This window comes from Esox lucius, chromosome 20 (genome assembly GCF_011004845.1).
Source record: "Esox lucius isolate fEsoLuc1 chromosome 20, fEsoLuc1.pri, whole genome shotgun sequence".
NCBI lineage: Eukaryota > Metazoa > Chordata > Actinopteri > Esociformes > Esocidae > Esox > Esox lucius.
This window is the reverse complement of record NC_047588.1, coordinates 27,785,507-27,798,837: the sequence shown is the minus strand read 5'-3', so window position 1 is coordinate 27,798,837 and position 13,331 is coordinate 27,785,507. Positions and strand designations below refer to the sequence as shown.

Sequence of the window (13,331 nt, the reverse complement as noted above, 5' to 3'; positions counted from 1 at the left end):
TAGACCTATAGAATTATACTCCTTCATTCACTACTTTTATAGCATCTCCCTGGTTGTTCTTGTGTGACTTGAGTCATTTAAGAGGCATCATCACTGTCACGTTTGGCATGTAAGGGACCGGAACGTATTCATTCATTAAGGTTAATACCTCTGTCTTTAAACTCAGATGTAGCCTACACAGGAAGGCTAAACTGGAATCATGATGACCCCCCCCCCCTTCCCCCCCCAAAAAACATGAAATTATAACATGTCTATTGTGAATGTTATTTCCTGTGCATATTGATGTGTTCTTTGTGAAGTAGGCCGACAGTTGAAGTAGCAAATCACAACCCCGAAGTGGACTGGCGGTCCAACCGATATTGTCCAAACAATATGATGCGTTTGTCTTTCACATAGTCGTCATTCAGGATTCTAATCACCTAGTTCATAAAAGGCTGTATACTACTGGTATAACAATTTTTTGCTGTTATAGGTTATCAATTTACAAACACATAGGGGTTTGAGGTACAGTGAACTTCAAAAGTATTTGGACAGTGACGCTTGCATTTGTTTTTTGTCGGTATTCCAGCACATTTGAAAGGATACAATGTTTATAAGGTTAAAGTGTGGTTTTATTGTCCAAATCCTTTTGAAGTTCACTGTATATGGCCAATATATCACTGTATCGAGGCACTGCGCTTTATCATGCATAAGAAAGAGCCATTAGCCATTGTATATAAGCCATACACCACAACCCCTTGGGATTTAATGCTTAAATGTTCTGTCACGATCTGATTATAATTTTTTTGTTCATAATAGCAAAAAAAAAGCATGGCTGGGGTTGTTGGTATGTTTCAGCAGTAACGCCAGAGGGGGTCTAGTATTATGGCTTATATACCACAGCTAAGTACTGTTCATAGGCACATCACATTGTGGAATAATTGGATACAGCACTCAGCTTTTCTAAAACCCACACTTATCAAAACAGTAAAAAGGGATGTGATGTCGAGAAGGTTAGATATACCACGACTTTCAGCCAATCAGCATTCCTGATTCGAACCGCCAGGTTTATAATTAAGCAGTGGGGCATGAGGGGTGTGGTTTATGGCTAATATAACATGGCCAAGAGGTGTTCTTAGGCACAGCGCATTGCAGAATGCCTGCATACAGCAGTATGTCACAGTATTACACAAACCCCCGAAATACCTAATTGCAATTCTAAAATGATTACTAACACAGTTATAACAGGTAAATGTAATCTGATGTCATACTTGTAGTATTTTTATTTTTTTAACTGTTTTTAACCAGGTTAGCCGTATTGAGATTAACTATCTCTTTTTCATGAGCGACCTGGCCAAGAAAAGCAGCACACAGAAGTTACAGTACATAAAACCACAACATAAACATAAATGACCATTGTTCCAATTAAGATCACGATTCAAAACATTTATAGCAACCCATTTCAATATATATCATGGTTTTGATTTTGGACTTAAAATCAATTATAGTCACTAAAATCTCACTACATTTTGTTATAAAATCTTTTGTAGCTCATTCCAGGTGGAAGGTGCAAAGCACTGGAACACAGTTTGCCCTCTATACTATACTGTACCTCAGCTTTCAAGCAATCAGCATTCAGAACTTCAGACACCCGGTTTATATGATGTCTGATACTTCAACGTTTTTGGTCAGTCCCAAAGTACCTATTTTATAAATGACCTGTAGACCACACCTTATAGCTTCCTCCAGGCACTCCAATGTATATTGTGTATTAGACATTTTCCATTCTGAACTATACTGGATACTGATAAGGAATTTTCTGTGGTAGAGATTAACTGATTTCGACAACCGTAAACACATTTGCTGCCACTTTTCTGGTGAAATCACATGCTGATATTTAGGTAACAAAGTACTTGCAGTGAATTTAGTGCACAACGCTGTTTCTAAAAATATTGGAACGCTGCTTAAAATGTAAATAAAAACAGAATGCAATGATGTGCAAATCATTTAAACCCTACATGCAATCGAAAGTAGTACAAAGACAACATATCAAATGTTGAAGCTGGGACATTTTATTGTTTCTTGAAAAATATATGCCCACTTTGAATTTGATGCCAGCAACACGTTTCAAAAAAGTTGGGACAGAGGCAACTAAAGACTTGAAAAGTTGTGTAATGCTAAAGGAATAAAACCTGGTGGAATATCACAACTAATTAGCTCAATTGGCAACAGGTCAGTAACATGATTGGGTATTAAAAGATAATTCCAGAGAGGATGGGGAGGGGTTCACCACTCTGTGAAAGAATGCATGGGCAAATAGTGCAACAATTTCTCAATGTAAAATTGCAAATAGTTTGGGGATCTCATCATCTATGATCCATAATATCATTAAAAGATTCAGAGAATTCTGAGAAGTCGCTATATACAAAGAACCAGGCCGAAAACCAAAACTGGATGGTTGTGATCTTCAGGCCTGAGCTCATTTTAGATAGACTGAGGCAAAGTGGAAAACTCTTCTGTGGTCTGATGAAACAAAATTTGAAATTATTTTTGGGAATCATGGATGCCACATTTTATGTACTAAAGAGGAGAGGGACCATCCAGTTTGTTTTCAACACACAGTTCAAAAGCCAGCATCTGTGATGGTATGGGGGTGCATTAGTGCACATGGTATGGGTGACTTGCACATCTGTGAAGGCACCATTAATGCTGAACAATATATACAGGTACAATATATACAGCAACATATGCTGCCATTTCCATTTCAGGGAAAAAGCAAGGTAAGGCCTTGCTTATTTCAGCAATGCCAAACCACATTCTGCATATATCACAACAGCATGGCTCTGTAGTAAGAGTGCGGGTGCTATACTGGCCTGCTTGCAGTCCAGACCTGTCCACTATTGAAAATATTTGGCGCATTAAGAAACAAAAAATATGACAAAGGTGTCCTTGAACTGTTGAGCAACATTTCTCAGTTTCAGCATTGTATATGTTGTCTTTGTACTATTTTATATTAAATATAGGGATAATGATTTGCATAACATTGCATTCTGATTTTATTTGCATTTTATGCAGCATCCAAACTTTTTGGGAAACAGGGTTGTACATTGATCACAGTGTATGTGCATGTGTAAGTTTTGCTCCTAAAAATGGGCCTAGGAAAAACAATCCAGACATGAAGTCCAGAAAATTATCTGATTCAATTATCTGTTAATCATGTATTTCAGTTTTTAAGCCTAATTTTTTCTGCTGTGGCTAGATAGATCATGGTCTGTTGAGCAAAACTGTAAGAGGCCTAGATATAGGTGGGCCTATAACTACTTCTGGCATTAAGGCCTGTAGAGGTAATTTTGCTGAATACATCTGCATTAAACAGAAATGAATTATAGAAATTATTTCCCCATTTATTCAATTTGCGGTTGTCATGTCTATTTAAGAAATTGGGTGATTCACAATTAGACTCACCAGGATGTATATTGTTAATACAATTTGGTTAAATATTGTTTTTCTATGTCCGAATAGCAGTAAAAAAAAAAAATCCTGTGGCTGCTGCGATGTGTGGTGAAAATACTGTACAGCAGACACCTCGCGCTGTTCTTTGAATCGGTCTCACGCGGCCGTAGCATGGGGGGAATCCGTAGGGCGGGGCGGGTGGCCTAGTTCTTTCCAATAGGCGCTCACTAGGGGAGGAGACAGAATTTCCGTCCTGCCAATCGCAGCTAGAGCGGCATGCATACCGGCTGCACCTCCGCGTGCCTGGGACATGTGCGCTAGAACAGCTATTCTGCTTTTAGGAAGCAACGTGCTGCTGTGTTCCTTTCGCCTGAAAACCCGGCAGGCACTCACGTTTTCTTTGGATTATAAACGGACTGGGAAAACTATAGCCTTCACTCAGTTGCTTGGTCATAGAATGGTGCTAGGCCAATTGCTGTATTAATGAAATTATCACATCGGAACGACATTTGGACCATACTCTTTATGTCTAAAATAACATTCTGTAGCTTCAAGATACCCTAAACTGTTTGTAGTGTCAAAAAGACATTAAAGTTCCAACTTCATGAAAGATGGTTATCATGGCATGATAGTGGTGGCGAGTGATTGACAACTTTCCATATGTTTTGGTCCGTCTGTCCAGAATCACACAAACAAGTCCGTGGCGTGCCCCCTCGAGGTGTGGCACGAGACGAGGGGAGGTGTGTATCATGAATATTGAACACATAAGCCAACCATGCCTCCTCTCTTGCCTTGCCCTATGAGATGTGACGTCACGTGAACTGCCCGTGTTCGTTCCAGCTGAGAGGACAGCCGTCGCGCAGCCCAATTCCAAGCCCGTGCCCGTGCATCGGTACATTGGCTACAGAAAATACGCGGGGGAAAAGTGGAGCCCTCCCCTCCCGAAAGAACGATAGAGCGACAACACCGCAGAAAGAAAAAAGCAATAGGCTACTGCTTGTCATCCGACCAATAGCGACGCGTACTCGGAGCCATCTCCGGTTCTCGCTCTTCATTATTTGTTTTCATTTGACATTTTGAAGCAGTACATTATTTTTTCCTTGCTTTGACATTCATTTTGTTCATATTTTAATAGTTTTTGCTTTTCTGTTGTCAACTCAGGACATTTTACTATAACTTCTAACGTTATTGATCTCCAGCTCGGATTTTATTTTGTTCACTTTTGCATTGACCATGGACACCAGTCATAGGCTACTTAATTAGTTGGAAGTTTCCCGTTTCTCTCTTTTGAGGGAAAACAACTTGATCTGAACCAAGGAATTATAGAACAACATAGGACTGTAACAAATCGAGTGGAATACTTCTAGCCTATGATGAAACAACAGTGGCTCTAAAACAACGTTATTGCCTAAATCGAGGGAAAGGTAAGAAATCGTTTAATGACATTCTCATCAGATAAGAGACGATGTTTGCAATGATTGCGTGTTATTTTTAGGCTACAGTGTCGTTGGCTGAGCCAGAGAATCGTATTTAAATGGGATCGTACCTCGCTACTTACAGTAATTCGTATTTTGTATTATTTGAACACGTTTATCATGTCATATTGGCTCTTGATTGCACGTGTTTTGAACGAAAATATCCCTATCATAAATGTTAATTCAATATTTTCGTTCATTAAAAAGCGGTGAGTAATCTGCCAGTCATCTCGACTCCGTCTGCGTCCCAGGATCCTAATCAACAACCCCGTCCGGCCAACTATGTCCAGGCAGCTCACTCAGCTCCTGACCCCGGACCTCCCAGCCGGTGCTAGCCCACAGTTCGGGACTTGCAACCAATCTGGTGGATCCATCAGCGGTGGACACATCAACTCCATGGCTAGTTTGAAATCGCTCTTGCAGCATCCCATGAAGGGAGACCGAGCTAGTCTGAAAGACTGCTGTGACGTAAAAGGTGAGAAGATACTTCGGTTTAATTCGAGTCTTACACTGTTATTGTGCATCATGAAGGCTGGCTGATTTACAATGCAACGGTGTTTCTCTTGGAGTTTGCTGCATTTATGCCGCAAAACAGAGCATATTTATGTAATGTTTCGTTGCATAATTTGTAAAGATCCGAAATCCACTGGATCTGCCAGAGATATATTTTCTGCGTATCTCCAATAAGTAGGCCTATATTACAGAAGACAGCCGTGCTCACCTGAATGACTTATTATATCTGGCCCAGCCATTTTCTCTCTCTCTCTCTCTCACACACACACACACACACACACACACACACACACATGCATACGTACAAGACATGACACATGCAAAGCTGTCTAACTTATTGTTTGGAAACAAAACAGAACATTTATGGGCTTGGTCTTTCAATACTGTTTTGGATAATGATGAATGTTTCTGCAACCAACACACACACACATACCATGAGATATACATGTCACTTAGTGAGCTGTTTCAGGGTCAGTTTGGTATTTTTACTTCTGATAACACAAGTCAGTTTCCGAATATGAAAGTTCAAGAACTGATTTTCGTTGGATGCAGCATCTACATCATAGAGCAGGAAACTGGGAAGGACATGAATATGAACATGTTGTATATTATCTTTAGGGATATTAAACAGATTAATCTTTAGGGACAGTCAACAAACACAAAAGTCACTCATTGGCCAATTATGATGCTCTAAAATCCAGTAGATTAGAATCATGGAGCATCGCATGTTGGACTCGGCTGTGACCTCAGCATTATATATTTTACATAGATTATGATCTCCACCTTTCCAATGCCCAGGAATACTTTGAATGTATCATGCAGATTAAGATAACAACAGTACCAGCAAAGGCCTGTTTTATGTTATGGATGCCTGTACTCACAAATTCATTTGTTTTACCAGGTAGAAAACAAATAATGTAGCTTTCAATTCAGAATTCTAAATCTTGCAGTTTTCATAGATTTATGTCCATTTCTTATGGTCTTAATGAAGCTTCCATTGGTGTTCGTGCACATAGCAGTGCAGCTAAAGCGTCCGACTGTCAAACCATTCAAATGTCCATCTCTCTTTCAGAATGTGTAAAGTCGACACCTCTTTAGTGGAATTGTGCCTCAGGACCTCAGCAGTTATTAGGCTTGAGCCTTTGAGCTGTAGAGCTTTGGACAGACTATAATGACACCCTGTCAAGTCCTTCCATCAAGTCCATTGGGTGAAACATTGTGAGGAACCAGGCTTGAGGGAGTGTATCTAGTCGAGTACATGCAATGCTGCGACAACAACAACGGCAGCAATTTCCGAATACTTGTCCATCCATCACTAACCAACCAGTCTGCCATTTTGTCTTCTTCCAACACAGACAAAGATAGAACCATCACAGACATGGATGAGGACTCCATCGGTGGGGGGAGCGGTGGCTGCCACATGCGCAGTGGCAGCAGTGGGGTGGGCAGCGCTGGCAGTAGTGGCTGTGGCAGCGTTGGCGGTGGTGGAGGATCGGGTGCAGGATTCAACCAGTCTGCCTTCCTGGGACCCCTCCTGTGGGAGAGAACACTGCCGGTGGATGGAGGCCTCTTCCAGCTGCAGTACATGGACCTGGAGGAGTTCCTCACGGAGAACGGGATGGGCGGGGTCCACGGGCAAAACAGTTCCAGTACAGCCCAGATTCCTTCCCAGAGTTCCCAGTCAGCGGTGCCCAATCAGAGTTCTCAGTGCCCTCCCTCATCGCCCCCACCCTGCTCATCAGCCTCTTCTTCTTCCTCATCATCCTCCCCATCTCTTATTGGTCTGGAAGTGGCCCAGTCCAACATGCAGGGAGGACTTGACTATGGTGAGTTGACCTTAACCTGCTGTGATGAGGGCATTGAGAAAGGTTTTTGTGCTGATTTAACTGAAGACATTTAATCCGTTTATAGTTCACTTGCTTAATAGAACCAATGAGAGTTACACTGTGGTGATTCGTGGTATACCTAATGTGGGGGGACATGGCATTGGTATTTTCTTTGGCTAAACGTTGGAAGGGTTATGGTGCAGTGTGGTGTGGCCTTGTGTAATGGCAGAACTACATGGAAGAACTAAAATGGAGGACGTGTGATATGGCTGATACCATGGTGACCCGGTGCCAATGCAGGATGTCCATATCCTCAGAGAGGCTGTTTGCTTATGATTCAGCTCTTTAAGTTACCCTAAGTGCTCATACTGAACTCCTCTGGTATGGTGACCAAGCACATTTTTCTGTGGAGTCAAACGGAAGACTGTCGGCAAAGTCATCCAGCCCTTAACACAAAGTTAACCTTGCAGAGAGTGAACAACATGCATGGCTTGAGAAAGAAAGGGCAGGCATTTCTTGTAGCATACAAACCTCCCTTTACACCGTAGCAGGGTTAACAATTAGGCTGTCTGAAAGAAAAAGACAGGAGACATTTGACAGCCTTAGTTCTGACTGATTGGTTCTGGTTTGATCTATTGTATGTTCAGTTCAGGTTCAACCAGCCATTTGCTGTACACTAAGGTATTCAGGTACATAGGCCGAGAGAACGAAAGAAGGAGGTGTGAGAGAAAGTGAGGGAGGGAGAGGAGGGAAGTATGTGTAGTGAGTGGTAGTGATCGCGTGTCTTTAAATCTCTCCCCAACTCACACGCTATTGCCATGTGCACGCGTCCCTTCACGTGCCGAAGCTGTGAGCACTGGAGCAAGAGAACGAAAGGCGGGGCCTAGTAGAGGAGGAGGAGGAGCAAAGGGGCACACGAGGGTGGGAGGAAGAGAGAGAGAGAGAGAGCGAAGGAGAGAATGGAGAGGGAGAGGTTCCTATTGCCTTCTGATACTGAAGTTCAAATGGAATGTTTGAATGCAGATGAGAGAGATTAAGGAACCGTTTGAGATAAGGAACCAAACAGAGGACATGGAACACAGGTTGCTTTTTGAGTTGTTTTTCCGATGTCACATGTCACAACACTCAATGCCACAAGAATGGAGGTTTTACAGTTTAGTCATTTATTAATTGCAATGCACTCATCATTTGTGTTTGCTGGATATGTAAAAGTAGCAAGGATTAAGGAAAAATTGATATTAGTGTTTGGATGATATGTCTCTTACTTATTCAGAATAGGATAATTAATTTAATGAAGTGAGATGAGAGAACGTTGCAATAATGATTTAAGTTTTCATTTAAATACCTGCCAATTGGCCACTGATTTACAGTATGTAGACTAATTGAGGTTGTTTTCTCTTAAAAGAGGAAGACAAAAAGGCTGTTTTACTCTTTCTGATATGGATATCAAGCTGTTATATGCATTAGGCCCTAAAGGAGGTTAGTGAGCAAAATACAGATTTTCAATGGATGAGATTACCTATATTATATCAAAGCACTTTGTAACAATTGCTGATGTAAAAAGCCTTCATGAAATTTGATTTATTGATATAACAGTTCACCCTATAATATGATCATTGTTTCTTCTAGAAAACAGTCTTATTGGCATGGTCATAATACAAGCAGAAGTGACACAATGATATGGAATGTAGAAGATAAGTAATAAAAAAAGAAAAACTGGTATGGTGCTTGATTCAGTTTGTGAAATTCAGCGCCTAAAATATAGTTGGAATGAAAATTAGGATATAGTAATTTAATGGCTGAAATTTACAAAGCAATGGGTGAGAAACATGTTTTTTTGGCCTAGAGCATAAAGAAGCTCCCCGCCACCACCTGGTGGTCAATGCATTTAACTGCAACCTAACAGATGTGAAAGCTGGCTTATAGAGACATGCTTTGTGATATTGCTACCTGAGGAATCTGGAGGACAATGAGTAAAAATGGATCTTTACGGAATGTCTTGCTTTACATAAAGGTTTAATTGCTGAAAATAACAAATAATCCTGTCTTTCAGGAGGCAGCCAGTCGAGCATGAATGATGACTGTGGCTCGCCAGGCTCCTCCGTCTCTTCTTCATCCTGTACTCCTCTCATGACGCCCACCTCCAACGGGCCGGACATGATGGGCGGCTTTGAACCGGACGCGGCCGACGTGGCTCTCTCCAGCATCCCCGGCCAGGACGCCTTCGACCCCCGCAGACACCGATTCAGTGAGGACGAACTCAAGCCACAGCCCATGATCAAGAAGGCCCGCAAGATGCTGGTGCCGAACGACCTCAAGGTTGGTAGTCAGAGAGTAGGTAGACATATTAAGAGGAGGTGCTTCAGGGTCGGAACATTTCCTACACATGTTCAGTGGCTCGTTTCTGACGGTGCCTCTCCTACCCTCTCTCAGGATGATAAGTACTGGTCACGGCGGTGTAAGAACAACGAGGCAGCAAAGCGTTCGCGAGATGCACGGCGCTTGAAGGAGAACCAAATCTCGGTCCGCGCCGCTTTCCTGGAGCGAGAGAACCAAGCCCTGAGACAGGAAGTGGCCGACATGAGGAAGGAGCTTGGTCGCTGCCGCAACATCCTCAACAAATATGAAAATCGCCATGGAGACCAGTGAAGAAGTGGAGAATGAGGAAGGATTGTTACGATGAGGAACTGTTGACGATCATGACAATGATAATGATGATGATGATGATGATGATGAATGTATGAGACAATGAAAAGGATGATTTAAAGAAGCTCAGGTGTCACATGTTGATGATGTCAGAGTGGGCAGGTTAGAGAAAGAGAGATTACGTAATCAGGAGGATTGTTGGAGCTTTAGATGAGCGAAGGAAAGACGTGGTTTTGAAGATTTTGATATCTGAGAATTGTATATTTTTATATTACTGATATAAGACTAGAGTGGGAGCAAATTTTGGAAATAATTTTTGTATATTTTCTATATGAGAGGGAAAATATGTAAGATATAGGGAGATGGAGGGCTATGACAAAAAAATACATTTTTAAAGTAGATTGGTAAAGGAGACGCTATTTTCCAGGTGGCTGTGTTGGATTTTAAGACATAGATACAGTCCAGAAACAGGAACAGGGAAGGTGCGACAAGGAGGCCATTTTAAATTGTAAAATAGAGCAAAATGATTTTAAAACTGTACAGTTCAACATTTCTTTGTAGATTTTACACAAGCACTTACTTTGTTTTCTTTATTATGTTTCTGAAGTTGGGGTTTGGGCTGAAATGGAAAAAAAGTAGAAGAGAGAAATGAGACAACCCTATTAACCCAGCATCATTCGCTGCACTTGTCCTGTGTTAATATCAAGCCCTTGATATTTTCACATCAACATTCATTAACAGGCCCAGACTGTTAAGTAATGGGTTATATGTCTGGGCTTTTGTGCAAATGCTCCCACAGCTTCCCACAGTCTTCTCTGTCATATAGAGAAGAGTAGTACATGACCCATTCCCTCACATCTCCACTATATACTCATATTGCTGAACCCGAGGGAATCCCTCCTTCTCTTTCTGTCACTTTTTGTCTTTGGATTATTGTCAATTCGAACTGATGTAGAATATCCTGCCCAAAATGGGTTGGAAATACTTTTTTAGTTGTTCTTTTGCCCTGTGTTATGGAGGACTATTTTGATCTTTTCTCTTGGCATTAGGATGTTCTCATCCTTCATGTGTTTTTTGTATGAAATTCAATAACCAACAGTAAATATCACTTCCAACCAATCCCAAAATAGCTTTGTTTACCTTTAACCAATCCAAATAGCCTGTTTCTGTCTCTGTGGTGTAGATTGTATACCACAATGTCTTCACATCCTAAATAGCCCACCATTAACCCAGGAAAAAGCACACTTGTATTACTGTACTATATGAATGATTTTAATTAGCATTATTAATATTGTTGGTAGAAGAGAAATATTGTCTATATTGAATATATATATGTGTGTGTATATATATATATATATATATATACACACACACATATGTGTGTGTGTGTGTGTGTGTGTGTGTATATGTACCAGTTTTGGTATTTTACATAGGTAAATGTGTGGATGTTACAGAGATGAGATGCGTGTATGACTGCATATATGCAAATGTATTCCAGGAGACAGGGTCTGTGGCAGGGTATCATCTAAAATGAACCCCCTTTTCCCACATATACCTAGGGAATAGGTCATCATTAGAGATGATCATCTATTACTCTCCTTGTCGATTGGAATGGTGTTAAATTCTCAGATTTCTGGGACTAATAAAAAGCCAAAAGGTAAAATTTTGATTTATTGAGGTTGTTGATACTTTATGTCAGTTTTCCAAAATGTTTTGTGTTGTTGAGCATCGTCTTGGTTTCCACATAGACTGTAAGGTGGCATGGTTCACTTCCAACCACTAAACCCTGGGGAGACAAAGGGCCCAGTCAAAACAGTGATAGAGTGCTTCTCTTCCTCCATGACCATGTTATAAATACTAACTACCATTACAATTATTACTGTTATTATTATGATTATGATGATTGTTATCCTTCTTTATTGTTGCTGTTATATATAATTGAATTATTTTATTTCTTTGGATGAACAAGATCAGTTGCATTTTGAAGCTTCGTAAGCTATCCTCAGAGAGACTATTCAGAAATGCATCCGCGTTTATGTGTCACTTCCTGCCCTACAACATGTAAATCATATTTTGGCCGCTCGACTGGCGCTGGTTTGTTCATAATCCCTGCAGACATTTTCTACCCGGACTTCCCTGAAACACAGTTCCCAGAGGATGGCAGCCATCTTGGTTTCTTTGTTGATCATGGATTCCACAAACTTGCTGGCTCATGTCTTACCTGGAAAATGACAGTGGTAGAAACCCATTCAACCGTTGACTGTACAGTTCTGTTCTCTTGCTGTGTATGGACTATGCACACTAACCACAGTGTTCCTCTTTGTTTTCTGCAGCCTATTTTCACCTCAGTGACTGTACTTATGCTCTCCCAACTGGATGTTGTTCCTAATCTCCTCCCCAATGTGGATGATGATAACTCTTATAGTGACTTTTATTGAACTACAAATACCAATCTGCACCAGTGGTGTCCACTTTTCCAGCCCACTCAGTGCTCGTAATGGGGATTTAGTCCAGCTTTCCCGAAAACACAAATTAAAGATTGTTCTTACTTACTGCTTCTCTGTTTTCTTTGAGTACCTTATCAGCATTAATGTTTACTCCTAGTCGAGATAATTTCAAGTTTTCTATTTACACTTCGTTCAGCTTATATATACTCTGTGTGTGTGTGTGTGTGTGTGTGTGTGTACATATTAAACTATCCTTTTCTGGATAGAAATTAAGGAAATCCTTCAATATTTCATTTTAGGAAGTAGGGTTAGGGAAAATAGGATTTTGATTGGGAATAATTTTTAGGAGGGTGGGTTATTGTTTGTGTTTTTGGGTGGGACATGAAATAAATGTTTTTAAAGATTCAGTCTGGAATTTTTGTATCATCTCATAGAGTTGTTATGATGCTCATGAACCAATTTATTTGGTAATGTCATTCTATTGGGCAACAACTGATATACGTATACATCTGATTCAAAATGAATTTTTTTAGGGGGATGCTAAAGATCTCTGAATGCATCTTTAAGTAAGTATTTTATCAGTGGTTTTAGCATTGTGTAGTCTTGATTGAATGTCTGTAACATTGTTATATATTGAACTCGAACTCAATAGCATCATGTGGTGAAACAGTGTTCCCGAGATATTATGTAGTTTTACATTGCCATCCTGTAATCAAGCCAGATAGGCCAAATACACATTGGTTCAGTGTTGGAACATTGTGATGGCCTAAGATAAAAACAAGAGAATTCACTAATGTCCCACAAACACACAAGTTAATTTCGATTGGTGGCCATTTTTGGTTAATTGTGGTGGAATGAGAGAAAAGTCTATCCTTGTAACCATTAATTGGATTGTTTTTCCTTCATTGTGCTGCTGTTTGTGTGTTCATGTAGAGTATGTGGGTGTGTGAGCTGGCTCAGGTAATAATGACAGACACCGTAACTGATGTATC

General features: G+C 40.6%; 1 protein-coding gene across 3 annotated transcripts; it reads left to right on the top strand.

Moving 5' to 3' along the window:
* Positions 1–3,980: 3,980 nt before the first annotated feature.
* On the top strand, positions 3,981–12,444 carry dbpb (D site albumin promoter binding protein b). 3 transcript variants are annotated; one of them, XM_010884889.5, is made up of 5 exons: positions 3,981–4,856; positions 5,159–5,382; positions 6,776–7,246; positions 9,300–9,580; positions 9,680–12,444. In XM_010884889.5, exons 2-5 carry the CDS (start codon positions 5,190–5,192, stop codon positions 9,893–9,895), a joined length of 1,161 nt encoding a protein of 386 aa, XP_010883191.1. In that variant the 5' UTR covers positions 3,981–4,856; positions 5,159–5,189; the 3' UTR covers positions 9,896–12,444. The 3 variants fall into 3 exon arrangements, with proteins under 3 accessions (XP_010883191.1, XP_010883190.1, XP_010883192.1); XM_010884888.5 differs by having other exon boundaries at positions 3,996–4,856; positions 5,115–5,382; XM_010884890.5 differs by having other exon boundaries at positions 4,073–4,856; positions 5,115–5,382; positions 9,300–9,565.
* Positions 12,445–13,331: the final 887 nt, after the last annotated feature.